The 23775-nt window shown below is 34.1% G+C and overlaps 1 protein-coding gene across 18 annotated transcripts in view; it reads left to right on the top strand.

Moving 5' to 3' along the window:
• LOC119834909 (CAP-Gly domain-containing linker protein 1) overlaps nt 1-23775 on the top strand; it is a 39078-nt gene that overhangs the window by 9282 nt on the left and 6021 nt on the right. For 2 of the 18 annotated variants that reach the window (XM_038359429.1, XM_038359428.1), the window contains exons 3-15: nt 12662-12721; nt 12935-13009; nt 13685-13774; nt 14448-14600; nt 14689-14928; nt 15018-15207; nt 15285-15504; nt 17081-17137; nt 22173-22313; nt 22759-22890; nt 22968-22988; nt 23072-23243; nt 23317-23673. In XM_038359429.1, coding sequence (XP_038215357.1) covers nt 12662-12721; nt 12935-13009; nt 13685-13774; nt 14448-14600; nt 14689-14928; nt 15018-15207; nt 15285-15504; nt 17081-17137; nt 22173-22313; nt 22759-22890; nt 22968-22988; nt 23072-23243; nt 23317-23673 — 1908 coding nt within the window. The other 16 variants (XM_038359444.1, XM_038359436.1, XM_038359440.1 and 13 more) reach the window with 16 other exon arrangements.

Below are 23775 nucleotides of genomic sequence, written 5' to 3'. Positions count from 1 at the left end.
CAATTATAATATTTCTCTACATGTCTATCTCGCTTATTCGGGTTTTTTAGTCTCAGGTTTTTTTTGGGATTTTTATGTCAATCACTTTGCAGACAGCCCATATCAATAAGGTAATTGAGGTTATCTGATTAAAGAGTTATTAAACTATTAAAACGTCGTGTGTTTATTTGCTAATATACGATAATAAAAGAAGGGTTTGAGGGCAAATGATATGCGAAGTTATATCATTATGTGTTTTTGCTGTATATTAATAAAATTCAACATTTTCGCTTATGAATTTTTAATCTTATGAGAAATACAAAACTTTCATGATTCGTAAACACTTGCACAAGAAGTAAAAAATTCATTACTCTATCATTATTAACCTTATTTTTACTAGTTTGTACATTGTATTAAAAACAAAACATTACTTTCACTTTCATAGAATAAAATGGGTAACGACAAAATGTAAAATATTCAGAGTGACACTTTCGTGAGCATTATTTTAAAAAAGAGAAACAGAAGCAAACGTTAGCGATGCAGACGTGTACAAAACAAATTGTTTTCTTAGTACTTAACAGCTATTTCGCAAGTCGAACTGTGTACAAAGGAAAGTGTTAAGTGCATCGTATTCAAAAGAGCAGCTGACTAAACACGATTCCGCAGTGTTGTAACACAAGGGCCATTTCTGTGGAACTATTGAAATATATTATGACATTGAATTTTCAATTTATAAACATAAGTAAACTAGCAAACCCGGCGAACTCCGTTTCGCCACCAGATGGCTTCGTTTTTCCCGCTTTTGTGTTGAAATTTTTCCTGAATTTTCTTTGCTATAAACCACACGGAGCCCGAGACCTTTCCAACGAATGCAAAACCGTGGAAAACGGTTCGTGCGTTTTGGAGTTATAGCGTCAGGAAGGAAAACCCGACTTATTTTTATACAGTAGATAATATGAAATCTCATCATCCGTGAGCATTAATGTTTGTCAGCACATACGGAAAACTGACCAAATAAAATTAAAGGTGAAAATACTGTTAACAACATTTATGGACATAGAGAAGATAACCTAATTTCTAAATGTTTTGTTCGAAGATGGAAATTATTTACTTTGCAATCAAGGATTTTCTAATAAACATTAATTATAAAATAATGTCTTCACTTCTAAAAAAGGAGTAAAGAGAAGCAGTAGATTTTATTGAGAGGTCAATAGAGGCAGTTAAAGTATGCAACAATCATTCGTGTAATACATTTTTATCGAGAAATTAAAACTGAAATGAAATTTGGAAAAATAACGCGTAATATGAAAATTGTGACAGCAATTCCTTGTATTGAACTCAGAAATGATACCCCAAGTAATTATTACTTAATATTTTTATAAATTGTGCTCTATAAAAAGGGAACATAACTAATAGAAATGGAGTCGGCATATCAAAGAATATCATAGAAAAAGTAATATCGAACCAATGTACAAACGATTGTTAAAATACTTTCATGTGTTCAGTGCATGCGTATCTCCCGCAAGCATGTACGAGATTTCACACGCTGTAATTACTGGAGCTTTTATTATAATTAGTGAGCTGTCAGGCATTTTTTACAGTTCTCACACGTGTTTATATAATGTGATAACATTATTTAAAGCGCAAACTTACACTAATTACGATGTTGTCCTGCGTTACCCATTAAGTCATTGCGTCTCTCAGATTGTCATTCATATAATGAACTCTCCGCCATCTTGACAAATGATCTGCGTTGGTAAGAAAATAAACTACGATGTTACATAAACTCATTCTTTCAACAATACAAACAGATTAGGGTATTACCGCAACGTCAACGAAATGAATGGCTTGTTATGCCATTTATTGTAAAGCAGTGAAAGTTGAGAAATGGTTAACAATCCTCAATCAATTTGTCTCCTGAGGTCTCTTCATAAATAGTCGCAAGTACCAAGATGGATGCGGGTACCGTAATCGCAATCTGCTATAGAGATTTCCTTATCCGTTTAACTTTCTTTGACCTCTAGGAACCTATTATTCATTTAAGAAACTACAGTTATTTGAAACTATTGTAATACTGATTTTAATGTACATGTAGCACGCCATGTTTCGCAGGTGTTTTCGAGTTATCGGTGTGACATTGAACAGTGCTCTGTCGGAAATAACACGGAATAGTTTATTTTTTTATACAGTTTTGGTGACAAATTCCATAGCTTTTATTGCCTGGTTGATGTCATTTCATTATGACATCGTCGAGAATGTTAAGTTTTTAGAAAACCTTCAGCAGGCGCCAATCGAAATAAAGGATACTGTTCGTGCATAGTGAAAGGACATCTATTCGTTTAAAAGGTGAACTCGCGCCCAAGAATTTGCAGAATGCTGACTTTATCGTTGACCTATGATATTGTTATCGTTCGTATATATTACTATATATACTGATATTCTTACCGCGATATGAAATACATTAAAACACTGAATGAGTTCAATTAAAATATGCGATTTTAATTGACATACGGCGTCGATTATTATTGGTCCTCCAAAACTATAAAATATAATCGTCTTATAATTTAACATATTATGTTCGATACTTAAGATTATAAGAATATAACCAAAATGTAATTTCGGTCTTAATCACTTTGCCTTTGAATAAAACAGGACCCGCATGTCTTTATAATATGTGCCAACATATATACTTATTTTTCAATACATTAAATTATGTAGTAGTATAAATCTCATATACACAATAAAAAATATTTGCCCTTTATACGCAATACGCAAAATATTTATCTTTATAACCACTATAAACCGATAGAATGTTGTTGCCGCAGTTCAAGAGCGTGTAAATCTCCAAAGTCGAGAACAATACAAATTAAGAACTGAATAGCAATTACCGTTTCAATTCCCTTAAAGTCTGCCGCCAGACAGGGGTGGCGGATGGGCGCGCTGAAAACTGAAAAGGCACAAGATAGCGAGCTAATATTGGGCCGCGAAGCCGCGCGGGCGTAGGACGCCTGCCTTTTGCCAGTGTACAATCAGCTCGCGAACCACGCGCACACATCACTTGTACCGGCCAACGCAACACAAATAAACAATAAACCACAATAACATAAAGATCAGACCTCATTCAGCGTACAGATATAACCTGCGGAGTTCGTTTCAATATTAGAGAGCATTTTGAGGGAATCAGTTAAAATGCCGGTCGAAACCAAAATAAGCTTTTCCGGTAAGTTTTCATTTCTATCCCTTGCAAAATAACAATTTTGTTTCCATTGTTGAAAAATATTATAACGAAAGCTTTGTCCATCAGTTAGTTCTTGTTTGGTGTTCACGTTTTAGATCCTAGCTTATTAACATATTTAGCCCAGTTAGTGGTAATTAACATTGCGTCAAAGGAGCCCTATGGTATAGTGTGGCAACATCTCTATTATGAAACGTAGGGCTTATTGATAATATGAAGTATATAAGTAAACACTCCTTCAACCTTGTACAGGTATATGTTATACTACTTGTCATTTAAGAAACCTACACATTTACCTTCTATCATTTGCACTTCATTAACACAAATCCTTCGTGTATGTAACTAATATTTGACATAATACTGGCGTTAATGACAAAATAACATGTTGTTTTATTATCTTTTATTAATCTTTCCTGGAATTAATAAAATTGATGATATACGTATGCGTATAATATGTGTTAACCTTATAATATTTCCAGTTTTATTAAAATACCGCGTTGGCAAAAATATGTTTTTGTGCCATGATGTCATTTTATATCAATACCTTGTTAATAATATTTGTGCATTTAGTATTTCCATTTAAAGTCTTTCGAGAACGATTCTACTTAAATTAAATAAAATTGTATTCAATTTATTGTTGAGTATTGTAAACGTCGCATTCATAGATAAATGTACCTACTGAGTCGGCGAAGTCGTGACTCAAAAATGAGCTCACGTTAGTCAAATAAAACCATAGTTATACACATATAGAAAAATCATAATTAAACATATCTATAATTGAATTCTCATATATATTTTCTTTTGATCTTGAACCTTGTTAAGACATCTTAGCTTAATAAATCTTAAGCATACTCCTTTGAAACCAAAGTTACGTAAGCACTAAGATATTTATAGCTTGAAAATGTTCTGCTTTGACTAGGTGTGCCTTCGAGCCACCCCTATGGGCCTTCTCCCTCGACCCGTACTTAGCGCCCCTCAATATTAAAACAGAGTAAGCCGCTAAATGGAACTCGAGTAGGGAATTCAAGAGTATACTAGTCATCATTCCGTATAGTTTACAGAGTGCATCTTGAATGTACTTAATGGTAAAAATGTAATTCACGATTCTGAATTGAAAATGACTGCTTGTAGGGTCGTTTTTAATTCGTGGTTGCCAATTTAAATCATGCTTTATGCGAGACGAACGCTGACCTAAACGTATGCTGGCGCCAACTTTTTATTGAGAGACCGATCTTCGAATTTTCTATCTTGTACATTTGTAAATTTCTTATGATTTCATGATAATATATGTTACATATTTAACAGAAAATATAAAGGAAATGGTTAAATATGGTATAGAGTTTGAAAAATAACCGAACTGCTTGATACTCGGCTTAATATCAGTGTGCCAAATATGTCAAGATACTAAAAGGAAGGTTTTTGGCACTACGATTTACTTGTATCCATAACTCAAGCGGTTTGAGACAGTGACTGGCCTAATTCTCTCCACATTTAAAAGTCATCCTACCCTTTTCCCAATAACGAAAGACTCTGCATAAACGCACTAATAATATTAATTTTTCAGGAATTAAAGTTTAACAGATTTTATTGAAATTATGAACAGTAAACATTTTTATGCACTTATCTTAACTTAAGATATTTATGTTTAAGAAAGGAACATAAGAAACATGTCACTTATCTCTGCAAAGTAGATACCTTCTTAAATACATATTGATTTACTTACATATTAAACAACGCTATTTTTAAACCACGACAGCCTTTGTTGTGCGGTGTAACTGTCAATATATAAGTTATTACTTTATGTATCGTGGTGATTGGCAGGTACGGCATTTAAACTGCAATAAAATTTGCTTTAAAGTTTCTAAGTACGTACACAGTCATTTGTCAACTGCACTCGTTAAATTTATTGAGTGGGATTAATGAAGTAATTGAAGGATCAATTAGATTGCAGATTATTCGATAATACATGTACTTGTTAGGCTCTTAATTAATGGCAACGACCATTAAATTGTGGACGTGGGAAAGTCACCTACAAGTTAAATAACCAGCCTTAACTTCGAGAATTGAGCGCCGATTAGTTAATAATTTAGACACGTGCGTTCATTAATTTCACTCGCAGTAAAATCCCACAACAATGTTTTGCATTGAGAAGGTGTACTCAAGGCTTCGTGAATTCAAAACTGCCGTATGTTTGTTTACTTCCCGCGTCCTATCCTTATCGGAGATATGCAACTCGCGTTCAAATTGCTCAATTATAAGACGTGGCATTGTTGTCGGTAAACCGTGGCAGAACTTGAGAGCAGGTGTAACCTGCAGAAGCATAACGTGACTGATTTGCGTGATGATTACACGTATCTTCGGTGTCGTCGTGTGCACTTCATTATTTACGAGTGTGTGACGTGGATGGATCTTGCTATGAGACTTGAATAAATCCGCTCAATTAACTTTCAATAAAATCTCACTGTTGTGGTTTATTTGCCAATCGTTTTAGCAACTTTTTGTAAAGAGTCAGGGAGCTAAAATCGCATCGCGATAGACACTAATATTTATGATGATGTTTGTAGGTATAAAATTTAAAGAAAGGCGCGAATTTTTAGATGGATAATATCTGCATTATAACTACTTATTGAAAGTCTTATAAAAATAGCTGCTCATTTTTCTCATATAACACTTTTATGGATGACGTGCTGAATAATACTTTGTCAGTTCGAAAACATAAAAGACAAAAAAATTGACGCGTATTTAATGACTTCCATTTCGAGAACGTACTGTAGCGATTTATGCCTATGTGCACGTATAAAAAATAAACAGCCATATGACATTTAATAATAATTTATTATAGTTTAATGAGTTATTTATTAAAATATTTAAATATACATTTGCAGAGCCGCGCCTGTCCAATTCTCATACTTATCGGCGCCAGTAAGTTTAATTAAGAGTCTGTTTTCTTCTGATGTTTTATATAAATTCATGTAGTAGGCAGTGTGTTAAGTGATATTTTATTTGGTGGATACTGCGTCGCATATTGTATTTTGACTGTCTAGGAAACGTTCAAGGTTATTTTTTTGGACATGTTTTGCACTAGTCAATTTACAAAGTATCGAATTCATTTGTGAGAACAATACGAATTTAAAGTTACGTGGCGTATATCTGTGCGTACCTACGAGTGTCGCGTATTTTGCTTTTTCCACCAAACAGCGTTTGTACTCGATATAATACATTAACAAGGGACTTTCAAAGTGTGCTCGAATCGGTACTTAAAAGCTGATAATGGCAAAAATAATATGTTGGTTGTATGGGTTTTACTTTTATATTATAAAGTTATTTAATTGATCGAAATATTGTGTTATTTAAATTATTAATTAGATAAAAACGAGACGCTTGGACTGGTTGTTAGGTTGGTAATCGAAATTCTTGAAAATAACTCTGATAAAATTTTGTTAGAAGGAGATGTTGCCGTTCCCAAGTATCTACTCAACATTAAAAATACGATTTCGTTACGGATAATAACCATAGAGAAATACATATGAATTTCCACACATTATTATGGAAATTATAACTGTGTCTCTGTCAATTTGTGTTTTATAATGGCTACGAATCCACGTATAATAGCTACGAATTCAGATTGTTCTACTAATATTCTAAATGCGAAAGTTTGTAAGGATGTGTATATGTTTGTTACTCTTTCACGCAGAAACTACTGAACCGATTGCAATGAAATTTGGTACGTAGATAGCTGGACAACTGGAATAACATATAGGCAATACAATAATTTTATTCCGGTATTCCTACGGGATACGGACTTACGTGGATGAAATCGCGGGGCGCCGTTAGTTTTTAATGTATTAATTTTGTATATCTTTATACTCATGAAAAGATAAACTGTTCAAAAATATGACAAGATTATTATGCCGCTTTATAAATAAAATTGGAAAGAAAACTGGATTGTAAATGAACAGTCTGCAATCAAGGACTCACTAAATCAGTAAACATCACAGAGGCTGCACTATTTCTTCCTTATTTAAAATTTGGCATCGTTCCAACACAAGATTGATAATATATGTATAATTATAATAAAACATTTGATAGGATATAATAGTTTCATAGATCTTTAGTTACAAAGTCCGCCCTGCCGCCGACTAGTCTAGACTGCTTTATTGAAAATTCTCTTTGAACCGCCTACTCGTGTCGTATTTCCGTATTCTAGTATTAGATGCTTTTAAATGCACAATAGGTGTGTAATTTACTTAATAATTCTATGCCGTACTTCAGAATACATAATAGTTCATATTATAAAGGACTTGTAGACATGCACGTAAAAATAGTATTAAATACCTAAGGACCTACAAACTAAAATTATATGTATCAGCTTTGGCAGTCCAATGACAGATGGGCGGTAGCATATTATGTTTGTTAAAAACAAACATTTGACATATAATTTTATTGGATTAGTGTTAGTTTATCTAAATAAGTAGATACTCATCATATATTTAAATAAATGTATTTATTAAATCTTTGATTAATTATTCATTCTACTATTTAAAGTCACAATTTTTTTACATTTTCAAGATGAAATTATAAATTCGATCCACATTCCGAATAGAGGCGACAACAAAGGTTTTTAGTGAGTATCTAGGCAAATATCTCTCTCTGAGCTTTGAGGGAGCCCCTCATAACACAAAGCAAAATACACATCATACCCGGACAAAACATCGTACAAAGTTTTTATTGTTATTTCGTAACAAATAAGATAATATTGCATGACAAAGAAAATCCGATAATACGATTAGCGATATGAGCGATAAATAGAGTGTGTTTAACGATGTTTTAATTTTATAAAGATTGAATTTCTCTTTATTTTTTATTTAAAGCCCTGAGGCTAAACCGTGAATACGAGTGTTGTGCCGTATACGTAAGTGTGTAACACTTCCAAGTTCAAGGTTTCAAGATACTAATAAATCTGCACGATAAGGTCAGTTTTATAAAGTATTGCTCAGGAATGACGATAAATAGCTGAAGCTAATTCAATACAGACAAGTTTAATGTTATTGCTAGTTATAAACTGAATTAGACTATTGTTTTAAATTAAATTCTGTATGTATTGTCTGCATTCTGTAGGTAACATCAGTTTCCAAGTGAAAGTAACGTACCGATTAGGTAAATTAATTTGATATAAACTAGGTAACATTTTATAGCATAATAATAACGGAATCTTTGAAAGTCTTGATTTTATCATAAGCGGGCGGTAGCGATGTCAATCTGTAGTAGCGTATAATGTTTAAATTATTTCCCAAAGACTGGTTTATTGCCTTTTTATTCAATTCTGTGGCCGGCCCGACATATCATTGTTCAATAAATCGATCCATTAACAATTTATATTCGATTGCCGTAAGTTATTATGCGGCTTTATCGATTTCTCTTTTGTCCGCGCATTCTTGAGTTGGATCACGGAGTTGACACATCGGAGGAGCATTATGGCGTCACGTTGACTTTATCAGCCTGTTGTTGTACACAGTTGTTTATGGAGGGCCTCTCCATACACGCTTAAGAGTATATCCCATGCGTGAAGCAAGATCTGACTCATTGTATGTACGTGCTTTCGTAAATATTTAACTTTTTTGTGTACTTGTGTAACAAGAATGTACTAAGTAACGTACCTAGTATACGTTGTAGGCAATTAGTTCATACGTAAGCAGTAACAGTAACCTTCGCTTTATTTAAATGATTATCGATTTTTCACTGTACTACCAAGGCTTCAGTCTACCCGAGATCCGTATTTAATTCATTTATCATGGCCTTTGATTGTAATCTTAGCGGCATTTCTGCAGGCGTGAGAATAAAACAATGACGTTTTGCCAGTTATTGCACATCGTGACTGTAGTCAGGTTCACAGATAATGCATAGGTTTTCTGTATATGTAATTTATTTTATCTGTCATATTTAATTCTCTGTTTAAAGATTTATTTCACTCATCGCAACCATGTTTTCTCAATACTGAATCAATTGGATATTGTCAAAATGAAATGCCAAAACTAGACCATATAACCATTTGTTACTTACTATAATAATATATGTAATAAATTTCATAACAAGTAATCAATATTAGTGCAATTTATTGTTTATGAAGTAAACATTTTAGTTAAATTGTCATTGTTCTAGCTTGAGTCGTGACTCGTGAACAAAAAGTCTAATAAATATATATCAATAATAGTAAACAGCTAGTTTAACCTATATCTGAGATAAGATTTATCTATAGGTAGATCTAAGATTACTAAACACGTTTTACACATACATTTCGCTTGAATCATTTCTCGAGAATACTATTGATAAATTTGATACCGTATCGCTCGCAATAGGCAAATGAAAGATACAGCGGAACGTAGATTATATCGCATGACGACGCTACGCACAATAATTACAAGTGCCTTTCACCGAAAGCCAAAACGTTTAAGCGTATTCGCTTAATTATTATTAATAAAGATATACTTTTTAATGTTCGGCAATTTCTTTTATGGCCAATTAGTATTATTACACGCAAGTGAGGATGGACAATTAGCATGCCGGCCGCGGTATGGGCCGCGTGGTTCATTATGATCCATTATCGTAGTTGGGGCGGTACGTGACCAGCGAGTCGATTGCATTTTCATACCATGATCGTCCCTAAACGGGCGCACTGATTATAAGCTGCATAACTTTAATGCTAATGATATCGTTCCATACATATTTATAACGCTATTTATGCACCGATAACGGATTTATTATAAATCATATTGAGCCCAATGTTTGTTAATATAATATTAATTTTATACATTTTTCCCGTCGTTTCCATTTTTGTGTACATTGTCACCTATAAGTCCGCAAAAACATGACTGTGTGTGTGGGACAGGTTGAAAGGTATGCAAAATTAACCTCTCGATTCCTTCTTCGTTCAATAATAACGGTTTCTGATAAATATTTCAGTTATGATAATCATTCGGTTCGTGTGATGTCTGTTTGTATGCGTGAAATATATGCGCTTTCCTCTGTATTGAGGACGCTCGGAGTAATCAGTAAAGATCGCGGTAGTGCACTCGCTAATTCGGTCGGAGTATGTTACTATTTTCAATCGGGTTAGTGGGTTTCAAAGAGCGTTACCCGCCTTAAATGCTTACCTTGTACTGTGAAGAGTTGTTATTAATATAAAGCTCAGTTGAATCTCTATAAACCCTTCGAATGTTCTAGGCTGTCGGTTCAAAGATTTGATGTTAAAGCATTTCCGTTGATTAATGATGATACATTTATCCATTTCTCAACTATGTTTATTTATTTTATTTATTCAAAGAAAACAAATTGTAACATTACAGGGCCTTTACGTTATTACGTAATTACTTAGAACTCCATTGTTTTTAGTATGTAGTGAGTAGAGTAATTATTTATTTATTAATCTATAATAAATGTAGAATGACAAAAAGTTATTGAAAAATAGCAATTCATATACATGTAAATTAATCTGTAGCTGTTAACTACAATCTTATTATTACTCGCGGAAACTTACCTAGATGGGCCTTAATTGTATGTAATCGATCAATTCTATTAAAAATAAATAAATAATGACCGTTGTGAATTGCATACGACTTGCAACATGCGATCGTGGCGTCAATTGTCCACATGAGAAGTGTCCGAACGAACCGCGTAATTGTTCTAATTGTGGTCTAATTGGTGAGAAAATGTGAACGCTTAATTTAAGTGTAAAGGAAAGCATCCTACAAAGATTTCGTCCCTATGAATATATTCAAATGTGATAGATTATTAAATTAGAACACTTAGATTGGAATATAGGTACAAAAGTATCCATTAATATTACGAAATTACCTATAAACTTATCAATATCATCCCAATTTAAGATACACTTCACAACTATACGCGAAACTTATTATCTACATGAACTTGACCACACTTCAATGTCAAATTTAAAATTTGCAAGCACGTTTTGTTATTAAGCAGTCGCGTCAATATAATGAACAAACACAGCATTCGGAATAATAGCAATTACATCATCTTTTCAAATGAAAATATTTGTAGTGACTTCTGTGAATAAATTCTAGAACTTATTATTTTTCGTATTTCCAGAATTCAAATTTGTTTCATGTGTAACTAACGTTTATAATCTATGGCTTGTTTACTCAAATAGAGCAATCAAAAACTATAACTTTGTTATATATCTATAACTTCTTTCGTCTTCATTATAGCCCTTTTTTCGACGACAAAGTTCGTGTCATGGTATGTGCTAGTTGGAAATTGTGGCATGTCCTGTACGAATTATTAGGAAATGAATTAGGCTCGCGTTGCATGTAGTTGTTACATCCGTAGGACTATTACGAGCATGGACGTCACTGCTGTATCTAGGTAATTTTAAAACAATGGTTGCAAATTTAACCCATTGTTTGAATTATTGTTGGCCTTGAGTCACAACTAACACACATAATTTGAACTAAAGATATGAATGATAATTTCATAAAGTGAATGTTGAAATCGCATTTAATTTAATTAAGACATTAAACGTAGGTATATCGATAATTGCAAAGCATAAACAAACATCTGCTAATGTTACTCAACATGTAGGTAAAGCGCATTAAATCTGCTGGTAATGGTTCAGAAGCCAAAATATATTAACAATGACAAGCAAGCAATCAATATAAATGTAGTCGTCTGTAATGATCACACCGTACATCAGTTTCAACTTTTAAGTATGATTAATAGGTGAATTGAGATTACTGCGGTTTTGCATCCTTCTGTTTTCATATCAATTTAAAATTAACAGATATAGCTTCAATTCGAGATAATTCATCGTAATTTACGACAGTGGAAATTCGTACAAGGGCTTCCTTCCGCGTACCATCAAGCCCGTGTAGGAGTAAAGGGACTCCGATGAGCCCGCATAGTTTTATGTCATAGTTATGATACGTATGCCCACGCGCATCGCAAGGCCGGCTCGTTGCGCAGTTGTCGCAGATGATTAATCAGCCTCCGGGTGATCAGTGCCGGACACACGTCAGATCCAATCGGCCGGCGTCGCGGCTCCCTTGTGTATAACAGTTCTCACGTTGAAAAAGTAATCTTTTATTATAGTTAATATCGCAGATATACAATCACATCCAGTATATTTAAACAGTTATTCTTCGGTATTTTAAACTTTTTAAGTTCTTCTCGTACAGTTGTGCCCATGTTATATTTTAATTTCACTTAATACAATTCAATAAATGCTAACTAAAAATTTTCTGAACAGTTAACACAACAAAAATTACAAGAAACGAATAATTTGCTTAAGATTTTTGTATTGCTCTTACATGTGTAGAAATTCAATTATTCAATTATTTCGACTTTAATTGTTCCCATTACATTCCCACAGATTATTCACTTGTTGGCATGTTTTCGGTTGTTGCTTTACATGTTTTCATTTTGTCATAGACGGCAGCTCTTCCGACGCAAGAAAGTTTAGCGACGATTCGTCAAGAAAACATTTGTCAGGTGAGTTTCATTTAATATTATTTAGATGTGATTTACGTACACGCAATGTTAAATCTATTTTCAACGCATGAGAACACAGCGAGCATGAAAATGCTTTTTGTTATTTCAATGTCTTATCGTCATCATGAATGATATCATTAATGTATTTTTTGTAAATACCTTCCGACCATTTTCACTGTTATGTTATGCTTTCGCACATCGATGTTGGAACAGATTTAATTGAAGTAGAGGAAGACGAAGTCACGAGCAGTCTACCGGACAGACCCCGAATGCATCGCAAAGCCTCCAGTGAGTCTGCCCCTACTACTTAAATCGAGTTAATGTTACATGAATTTGCGCGTCATTTGTGACTTAGAAAAACCCGATCATGCATGTTGCATGTTATACATATTATACGACTAAGTTGCATGTTTATTACCAGCGGGAGTAACTAATTGTGGTGGCGGTACCACTAATAGCACTAGCCACTACTACTAGCAACGAAATAATTTTGACACTGTAATAATTTCTATATTAGTCTGCCCGATCTAATCCCGTTATGATTGGAACTTTAATTTCTTATAAGTACAATAGTAATAAGAAACGAAAACGGTATGCATGAGAGAATATTAAAAAATAATTAACACCAACTAATAATATATAGGAACTATTAAAATATCAATGTACAAATAATTGTATTTTAAAAATACTTCCACTTACATTTTTTACTTCGATATCGGTTCGCCTACACTTACAACATTTATAAGGTTACGCTCACACAAATAATTGTATCGTCTTCCAAAAACATAAATGTCTATTATGAAATATGCATATTTGATTTTTATTGTTTTTTTTTTTTTGCGATCAACTAAATGTTGTGTTTGAAAGCCTCGATACTAAATAAAGATTGAATTTGAAAAGCATGATCGTTTGCTATTTGGTAGTGGCTAATGTGTGTGTGTCCTATGTTGTGCGTCATCACAGCTAGTAGCAGGTCGAGTCTGACTTCGATGGACGCGTTATGGGAGAAACATCCGCGGAGGCTCAGCGAGGCCGGCCTCAGACGGTCCTCAGGTGAGTCCGCACGTTTTTAGTCTTCCCTAATCTTTCCACGATAACATATTCTTTTTCGCATAATTTATTACAAGGATGATGAAAAAAATCTACTATTACAATTACATCATTAATAATTAGATACTTGTAAAAACGAGTACCATAAGGCCAAAGATGATTATTATGGAAAGATTGGGATTTAATAATACTCACTTTTAAATGTACGTTCTTCATGCATTGTATTGCATACGAGGTATTTTCATTGGTGATCATGCTACTTCTGCTTTTGCAAGCATTGCAATGTACACTTATGTTTAGAGGATTTTCTAGTATAAAGCTTACACAATATAGTGAGCGGCTCTTTAGTTAATCGTCAAATGCAGTTTGTAGCATTGTTTCCTGACCGAGGCGAAAGTTCATAGGTACGTAATGTTAGAGTGTAGCGATATGTAAACCGGAATGCAAATAGCCCCCAACGGCCGTTGCACTTGCATCACCAGTATTCAAGTCGTGTTTGCATTCAGAATAGAGAATGTGACGCGGACATCCATATTCAGATGGCTAATAAATTTCAGTCCTTTTAAGTCGTAAAATTTCTCTTCCTTCTAGCAATTACGCGGGGATTATCCTGTTATATTGAATATGCACATTAAATATGGTTGGAATGATAGAAGTTATTCTAATAAAATTTCAGATCACAGCGTAGTATTAACGGAAGATACCGACAGTTTCATTATTGGGGAGCGAGTTTGGGTTGGAGGAACGAAACCAGGTCAAATTGCGTATATTGGTGAAACACAATTTGCTCCTGGCGACTGGGCGGGAATTGTACTTGATGACCCTATTGGTAAGGTTTTAGAAATATAAATATTATGTACCTTTTATATAAACTTATAACAACAACAACAACATCATATCTTTTGTGCAATTTTCAGGAAAAAATGATGGATCCGTAGCTGGAGTTCGATATTTTCAATGCCCCGAGAAGAGAGGGGTTTTTTCTCGTCTTACTCGATTAACTCGTGAACCACTTGTGTCTCATGCTCCTCATGACGCGTCACCTGTTTCGGATGCAGGAAGCGTTTTTGAAAGGCCACCATCTGGGTCTGCTCGGCAGCAAAGACGCGCCTTATCACCCAATGGAAGTATTCGTAGCATCGTCAGCAGTAAGATGAGTTAGTGTCAGCAGTTACGACCATAACTACGTATATTCTAATCCTGAGTTAAGACCGGCGCTTTTTAATTGGTAGTAATTTGTTTTCAGATGCTTCAATTTCTACGACTACCGGTGGTGATTTACGTATGGGTGATCGCGTTATTGTCTCTAGTAGCCGTGGAAGCAAGGCTGGCACTCTCCGATATGTGGGTGTTACCGATTTTGCGTCCGGCGTTTGGGCCGGTGTGGAACTTGATGATCCTATTGGAAAGAACGATGGATCTGTAGATGGGAAGAGGTAACTGTTAGGGCGCAAGTAAATAATATCAGATATCTATTTCTGATAACGGTTGTTTCATTAAATAATCTTTGCAGATATTTCGAGTGCGCACCACGTTTTGGTTTGTTCGCTCCCATATCGAAGGTTTCTCGGTCTCCGTCCAACCGCAAGCCTGGTGCGTGCGCAATTCATAGCAACGGTCGCGCTACTCCATTGCGGCGATCCAATTCCCGCGAGTCGCTCACGTCTCTCGGCACATCGATCGCATCGTCCCGCGCAGGGGTGAGACTGGGGGTGACGTCGCTGGGTTCTCAGGTAGGCTAGCCCCGCGCGCGCTCGGCTGAGCCTCTTCCCCATCGATCACCGCCCCCCTCGGTCCGGCCGCACCGCAGCGCGCCCAGTCTTCTCGATAAGACTTTGCTCGTTAAACACATTGATCAAGATCGCTGCGCCCTCATCGCTCTGCCGCAGCCGCGTGTTTACTATGATATTGTTTTCCGCAATGCGAAAAGTGATATACCGTGTCGTTTGAATGAAACGCTACCAAAGTCCTGGCGATGTTCAGAGAGTACGTTGAGTTTCGATACCCGGTCGGAGCGATCACGGCGCAGCGTGTCGAGCGGTAGCAGCGGCACGGTGTCTCGCACTGGTTCCCGAGGGGGTGAGGTGGTGCGGTGGGGTGGGAGGCCGGGCGCCGTGACGAGGGCCAGCCGGGGCCCAGCTACGGACCTGTTCGTGGAGTTGCCGTCCTCGCGCACTCACTTCTCTGGCTTCGGGAAAAGCTACCATTTCTCTTGTGTGTCACCCTTCCAATTCAATTATCCTTATGTCGTATACATTTAAACTCGTAGTTCCTGCTTTTAATAGTCATCGTTCCGTTCCCTACTATAGTAGAATAGTATATACGTAATTTTTATGATGAACAAACAATCATTACATAGTTCCTTGCATCCATCCATTTTTCATAGCCATTTTTGATACACTTTGTCACATATTAAGCAATAGCAATATATCTTACAGTTAACATAACTACATAAAATACGATATTTATTAAAGAAGGGTACATACAAAAGTAATGGTTGTATTATGAGCCTGCTTGCCATTTGCATGTTTTTTTGTTTATTATTTTGGTCTGTAGCTGGCACCCTTTTGGTTTGGCCCTTTGTTCACATTATTTTTTATGTATATTTTGCGGTTCACTTCCATTTTTACACATAGAACCGTTAGTTATGTACATATATACGTTATATTCCCTTTTTTTTTCAGATCAGTAGCTTTAGGTGCTTTTTTATTTTTAGTATTTCACAAGTATTATATTAAAGACTGCAAGGATGGGGTAACTATGGGTTACCCTTTATGTTTTAACTGTGATATTACTGTATTTAAGAAAGTACACTGTGTGTGTTGTGATTTAACTCGTTTTATTTCACCAATAATAAGCATGGTGTTAGAATAACATTACCGACATGCCAAAGAATAGAAATAAAATTTTCTGGGTAAACGACTGTTTTCTCTGAATAAAAAACATTTATCAGAAGTATAATTGATTTTTGATTAAATCCGAATGAAATAATATAAAATATATCTAAATGATCAGGTATTTTGACCCAGAACTTTTTACGTAGCTGTATCCAACATGTCATGTAGTTTGTAATAATATTGAATGCATTTCATAATATACTTTTTATTTTGCATTTAGCAAGTGATTACCGCTGAGCGTATAGCCCTATCCCTGTTTTGAGCATATTTTTGGATTGATACATCCTTTTCACGTAGCACGCTTGGCGGTTCTGAGTGCGTTAACTCGTGTTGTTTTTCCCTCATGTTTGTTGCGCATTGGCACTGTCACTAACGTCACGACACGTCACGTCACGTCACGTCACGTTGGCAGCGTGTCGGAGCTCCGCGAGCCTCTTCCACCCCGGTCTCCGCTAAGAACGCCCTGCAGGTACAATACCCCACCATCGCGGCGCGATAAATGTTCACACGAGGTGTGCTCCACTTTAAATAATATACCGCAAGAAGTGGTGAACCCAACTGTTTATCAGTTCTCGCACTGATTTTGCTACGTTATTGTTATATTTTTTAAAGTTTAGCACTCGTTTTTATGTGAACATTTACCTCGTCCTACTGGGGTCTATTTAAAGGCTACATTTGATGTAGTTTTTATCTATTGGCAATAAAGAGAAACATAAAAAATAATGGGCCTATTTAAATTGCCATGGAAACGTTTTGTTTAAGCATCGTTTGTAGTGAGTAAAACTTACAAACTAAAACAATTAACATTTTTTTTTATATTTGAAGGATTTTTCCTTTATTATAATATTCTACGCATTATGAACGCTATGTTAACTATTTCGCACATTATAGTACAAAAATGAAGCGTTGTAATCATGTTCCAATAATAAATAAACATACCTATTACCTATGTATTATTAGTTACTTCGTTATTAAGCTTGTAAAACGCCATTCTGTGATATTTTGGGTTTTTGTCACACGAACAAACTGTATTTATTTATAAAGACAAAATCATATTAAACACATTTTGATCATACAATGATGCATTTGACTGTAACTTATTTATTTAATTTTAAACGTCCAGTGCCTGTAAGACATAATAATATTCATAATTTTAAGGATCAATGCATTGAATTGTATGTTTTAATTATATGTAGTTCTTTATTCTTTACCTAATATTTAATATATAACGTACTACTTTTAGTATAATGTAAGTGTAGTTTTAATGATTTAACAACTTTGTGATTGATAAAATAATAATGAATGAATATTGGTGATAATAAATTATTATACACGCGTGGTCTTATTCTTACTCCTTCATACCCTCTTACCCTTATTCAATGTAAATAAATTGTTATCTTAAACTAATTGTGTGGTTTTATTGCGTAATATCTATTACAAAGGCCAAATGGATCAATTTTACTATTACAAACTGAGATGACATCATAGTAATAATTAATGCAGTTATTTATTATTAGCGTCGCTATAAATCTGCCGTGTTGATCCATTTAGCTCAGACTGCAGGCTACAGTACTCTGTTTAAAGTTGCATGACAGACAATAAAGATATAGAAAAAGTACCTATGCATGGAAAAAAGCTTTATACAGCCTAGCTATCCGGGTGGAGGAGCATTCAGAATATTTGATATAGATATAATAAGTGTCGCTTCATGATATGGATAAATGTAAATAAAAAGATAGCTGGTCTCGCATGCCACCTGGCTGAATTCCAAGCGCTTCTTAGTTCCGTGGAACTGATTTATATGGAAACAACTTTATCGTTGCAAAATAAAATCGCCTAACCGCGTTTTACTTCCACGAATAGCTTGTTTATCTCTTTTGTGGGTTGTTTTATGGAGTGTAATAATAACGGTTTTAAAAACTCTTTTTCTATTTTTACCTATCTTGTTATGCCATTTGGTTTAATACCAACGTTTTCTTTATTTCGATACCATTATATCGTTATATCACTAAGATAACATCAGGTTCGTTTAAGTTTAGGCTCCGAGCATTTTTTAAAGCATTGTTTTTATATATTTTATGCCTTAACAATTTTTTTTAAAAACTAAATCAAAAGTATAAAGGCTTATATAAATAGCAGGAGATATTCTCTCGCAATATTCTCGAATATCGTTGAATTTCTCAGTAAATCTAGGTAAATCCTAATATGTCGCGCCAACGTAAGCGATGACTTAATAAACACGCGGTGTGGGTGGGTGTTAATATGCTACAGTTTGGTATCTACATTTAGAGAATATGATAATTCCATACTAAATAATAACATTCAAAACAGAGATAGGCAATACGTAAGAGTAAACTCGTGAAATTTTATAGGTATTATGTTGATATGTTAGTTTATTAATATCGTATCAATATATGATACGATAAATGATGTAAAGATAGCTAGCGATAACGGTAACTTCCTAGTAGGAATTGATAGTACAAACGATGATGTAGTGGAAATTAATTCCCAGTTACTTAGAGCTATGAAAAGAACAGTTTCTTGCATTGAATGTTGCACCACAGAATAATAAGTACAAGTTGTACATGGTACAATAGCTACCATCGAGTATAGCCTGGTACGGTTCAGATATCTTTTGATAACGTCAAACATGTTGCTATATATCAATGATGTTTTTATTTAATGAAGTAGGTTACCCATACAAGATTTTTATGAAATCCACTTCTTATACATTTGGGTAATAGGTACACTCAATTAGTTGAATGTGTTAATATTATTGTCTTAATAAATATGTTCTGTAAAGGGCACCAAAAATTCATTTTAATTATATATTACGAAGGTAATATGTTTAGCGCGTGCGTATTAGACCCGTATCGAAACTCGAAAGCCGAAACCTGCGGTTAGATCCCTGGCAGACCTGTCTCTGTATGGCTTCAATGAACTGCTAGAGACAATGTACTTAACTAACAGACTACATTGTTTAATAATAAATAATTGGTTTTAAGTATAGGAACTGTTTAGATTATAAATTTTGATATTGCTGGTTACATCGCGTTATAGATATTTTTAAAACAGATGCCTACTCTGTACAATTTCCTATCTTACGTAGTAAAGTCAAGAGATCATCAGAATCAAATTTGAATAAAAACAACTTACGTATCTTGTCTGTATGTGGATATAGATTGTTGAGAAGTTATGAGGAAATAACAAGAAATATTTGCAGTAAAACTTAGTACACCTAGTAGGTATAGCGAGCTATTACGTAACGTAATTTACATAGATACTATTTTAATAACTATTCTAGAAAAATGCTGCGAGATCCAATATTGAGTAGGTATGTATCGATTAAAAATAAATAACATAATGAAATAACCATATTAGCTCTTTTGCATGATGGGTGATTAGGCCCATAAAGGCAATACATATTTCAATTTCTCCATCTCGAATAGAATCGAATCTTGTGTTTTTGAATAATTTGTCGTTTTGAATATACTTAACAAGTGGGAAAGGTGCATGCTCCAAAATAAATAAACCGCTTTTTAAATGAATTACACCGTAAATGGTATTTATTTTGCTTCTAGTACAATGTATTTGAATTTAGTACTCCTTAGATATGATTTATATTCGTACTAAATGCTGGAAGTTTCGTCGTGTTTAAATACGCGACTCGATTGTCTGTCGTGTGCCTATCGATTTCGCCAAAATAAGGAGCTGCAGGCTGCAATGCTGTGACCGTAAAACGCAATGCTTCTGTAGGTAGAGCACTTTTGATTACAATGCGACTTTTTTGTCAGTAACATATATATAAATAAAATAAAATTTGCAATAATAATGTAAGTTTCACAGATTCTAAATTATGAATATGTTTTGTTGAGCTTATCTCTCCATGATATTGACAAATAATGTATGAAAATCAATGTTAAAAAGTGTTAAATACGCTCGCACCGTCTAAGAGCCCGCGACTGCCAGACCTTTGTCAATCATAGATGCTGAAGTTTCTTATGCCCCCCAACTATAGTAAGAATAATTCTGACCAATGAAATGAAATGAATTCGGTTTTGATCACTAGTTTTCGGCCTTTATTTATTGACGAAAGTCTGGCCCAAAAATGTTGTGAAATTGGTCGTTAATGTTTGCAATCACGGATTAATTTGTTTCAAAATGTATTCAACTATTTCAAATGATTAACGTGAAATAATCTAAATACAAACTACGATAATTAAATCTTAGTATGAGTTCTGTTATTGTAACTTTATATGAGTACTGTATTTTGTACTGTAAAATTGTAATCTTTAACAATATAAATAATTGTTCTACTTTTTCAATTCAAGTAGGTACTGAACCTTATAAATTTGCAACATATTCCTTTGATTTCAAAACAAATAAGATTATCAGTTAAAACTTTAAACTACCATTGGTTAATGAATAATTGAGTATTAAATTTAAAAAAAAAAATAGTCACATCTAGTACTAATACTAAACACATTTCTAGAAGTCACAGGATATGTTGTACAGTTAATAAATTGTTATGTACCTACCACTAAAATATCATGTATAAGGTATACCATTAATATGGTTTGAGACATTCTTTATCGATGTCCCTATAATTGAAGCGACGTATAATCGACGAGTAATTAAGTTGAACATTGTAATTCTTATTTGGTCGGGTAATGTTTATTAGTCATGTTATTATCTAGTCTAGTTATGTGCTCAGAATACATAAGTACAAATTTCTGTATTTAGTATGGATTGGTTTAATCATAGATTATAATTTATTGTGAACAAGCAGATTTATCTACACCTGAAGGTTGTAGGTATGATGTTTGTACAATGGATGTTGTTGTGTACTTTTCATATTGAGATTATCAATCTCTCATATATGATGGTGACATAGACATATATAGGTCGTATGGAGGTATTATGTTTAATCTACTAAGCGGTTTGCAAGCCCATTCCTCAACTGCGTCATCTTCAAGCACGATACCGAAGATTTGCGATATATAACGTAAATACGCATTACGTATATTACAAATTGTTGTATGTTTTTTTTAATATTTTATGATTGTTTGCCATTTGTCCACCGGTTGCTGCATCTTGCAATTGTCTTGTGATAATATTAACATTGTTAATATCCTCTTAACATAATTTAAGTTTATTTAGATATTAGGTATATGTTTGTGCACTCTGGCGCCTAGCAGCGTCTGTTTATTAACATGAGGTATTTTGCAAAAGTTTGACCACCCTCCTATATATAAATAAATAAATGTAATTGTAAATGGATTCCAAGAAGATTGTTAAAATAATTAAAACAACGCGTCATTGTATGTTCTTAGTACAATATATAAGAGTATTTAAAACCGAAATAGTTAATACGATTGTTCTGTTGAATTTGGAATATGATTACAATTTAATCACTAATGTGTTATAAGTATATCTGCATAAGCTTTAATAATGTTCGATAAAATTGGCTAAGATTATTAAATGTTGGCTTTATTAAAAAATAGGAACTGTTGCGTGAAAAACAACATCATTTGGAGCGACTTATGCGAGAGAGGGAGTTGGAGAGATCTGAAATAGCGAAAGTGTCCCTTCAGGCTGATCGGGCGGAAAACGCGCTTGCGCAAATACAGAAGGAGGCTTCGGAGGTAAACTTTATATTTGGTTTTTTATTAAATTATATAATATGTACCGAGGTGTATAGTAACGACACTTAAACTAGTCGCCATCTAAAAATGATATATTTATTTTATTTTATAATCACATATGCCCCGCGATCTCATATGCGTTAAGTTTAGAATATAAAAAGCTATAATTATACAGTATAAAGCGGCAACTTTAAGTAGAGCATGATTTTTATTTATACTCGCTCATGCAAATTTTTTTTTTTAAGATTCGAATTAGTAGTTCTGAGACAAGCGCGTTCGACCAAACAAACCATTAAAATTCATAATATTACGAATATTAGTATATTAATATACTAGTATGGAAAAATAATATACGACATGGAGAAAATGTCAGATCACATGTCCTTTTCGGGACAAACTCATTCTGAACCTTTGTTTTAATATCTTGTGTATGTGTCTCTTTCAGGCAAATTCTGAAAACGCTAAACTTAAAGCTGAACTTGAAAAGTTGAATAAGTTGTTGGAAGATGAAAAGCAGAAAGTTGAAGATCTTATGTTTAGAAATGAAGAAGAAAATATTAATAAAGAAGACTATTATGTACGTAGAAACATCATTACAATTAAATATATTATATATTTATTACGTTACTAATGTTATGTGTGTTTTCCTTTCAGAGATATAAAGAAGCGATGGAGGTACGAATCAAATTAACAATCTATTTGAATAATATTTTATTTTCTAAAAAGCGCATTATTAAAGTAAGCACTTATTTTTTCAGCGCGAAAGAACGGTTCGAGAGAAGCATATTCGTGAGTTGGAAGCAGAAGTTGCATTACAAGCGGCCCGTGCTGAGACTACGGCGAGCGCGCTTCAAGCGCTTGAAGAACAACGAACCGCTGAAATGACAGCTATAGCGGAACAACATAAAGAAGAATTGGTGGCTGCTCAAAGTATGAACAACCTGTCTTTGTCTTGTTTGCATATTTCTAACATAAGCAATTTTATATTAATCTACATTTTCAGCGTTGTCCACAGAATTACAAAAACTTCTAGATGAAGCATATGCGCTGTTAAAGGAAAAAGAGAATGAGAAAGATTCTCTAGGCAGAAGTATGTCGGAAGAATTAACTAAAGTGAAATTGGAATCGGAGAAAGCTCTCCTCGAAGCTAAAACCAAAATGGCTATTTCACAAACTGAGTTCGATACTCAATTATCAGTTTTAACGTCCAAATTGCAGCTTGTAGAATCCAAGCTGGAGACTGAAAAACAAAACGTAGAACGTTTAAATAAAGATAATAGTCAAATAATTACGGATCTAAATGCTAAGTTGACACAACTTCAAGCTACAGTAGACGATAAAACATTAGAATTAAACAAAGGTAAGTAAGATAATGAATAAGACACGGTAACAAACTTACAACGATAAATCTATCTCATTCCACTGGTTCAGAAATTACATATATTAAATATTCAAAATTTCA

This window comes from Zerene cesonia, chromosome 20, assembly GCF_012273895.1.
Source record: "Zerene cesonia ecotype Mississippi chromosome 20, Zerene_cesonia_1.1, whole genome shotgun sequence".
Classification (NCBI taxonomy): Eukaryota; Metazoa; Arthropoda; class Insecta; order Lepidoptera; family Pieridae; genus Zerene; species Zerene cesonia.
This window is presented reverse-complemented; position numbering and strand designations above follow the sequence as displayed.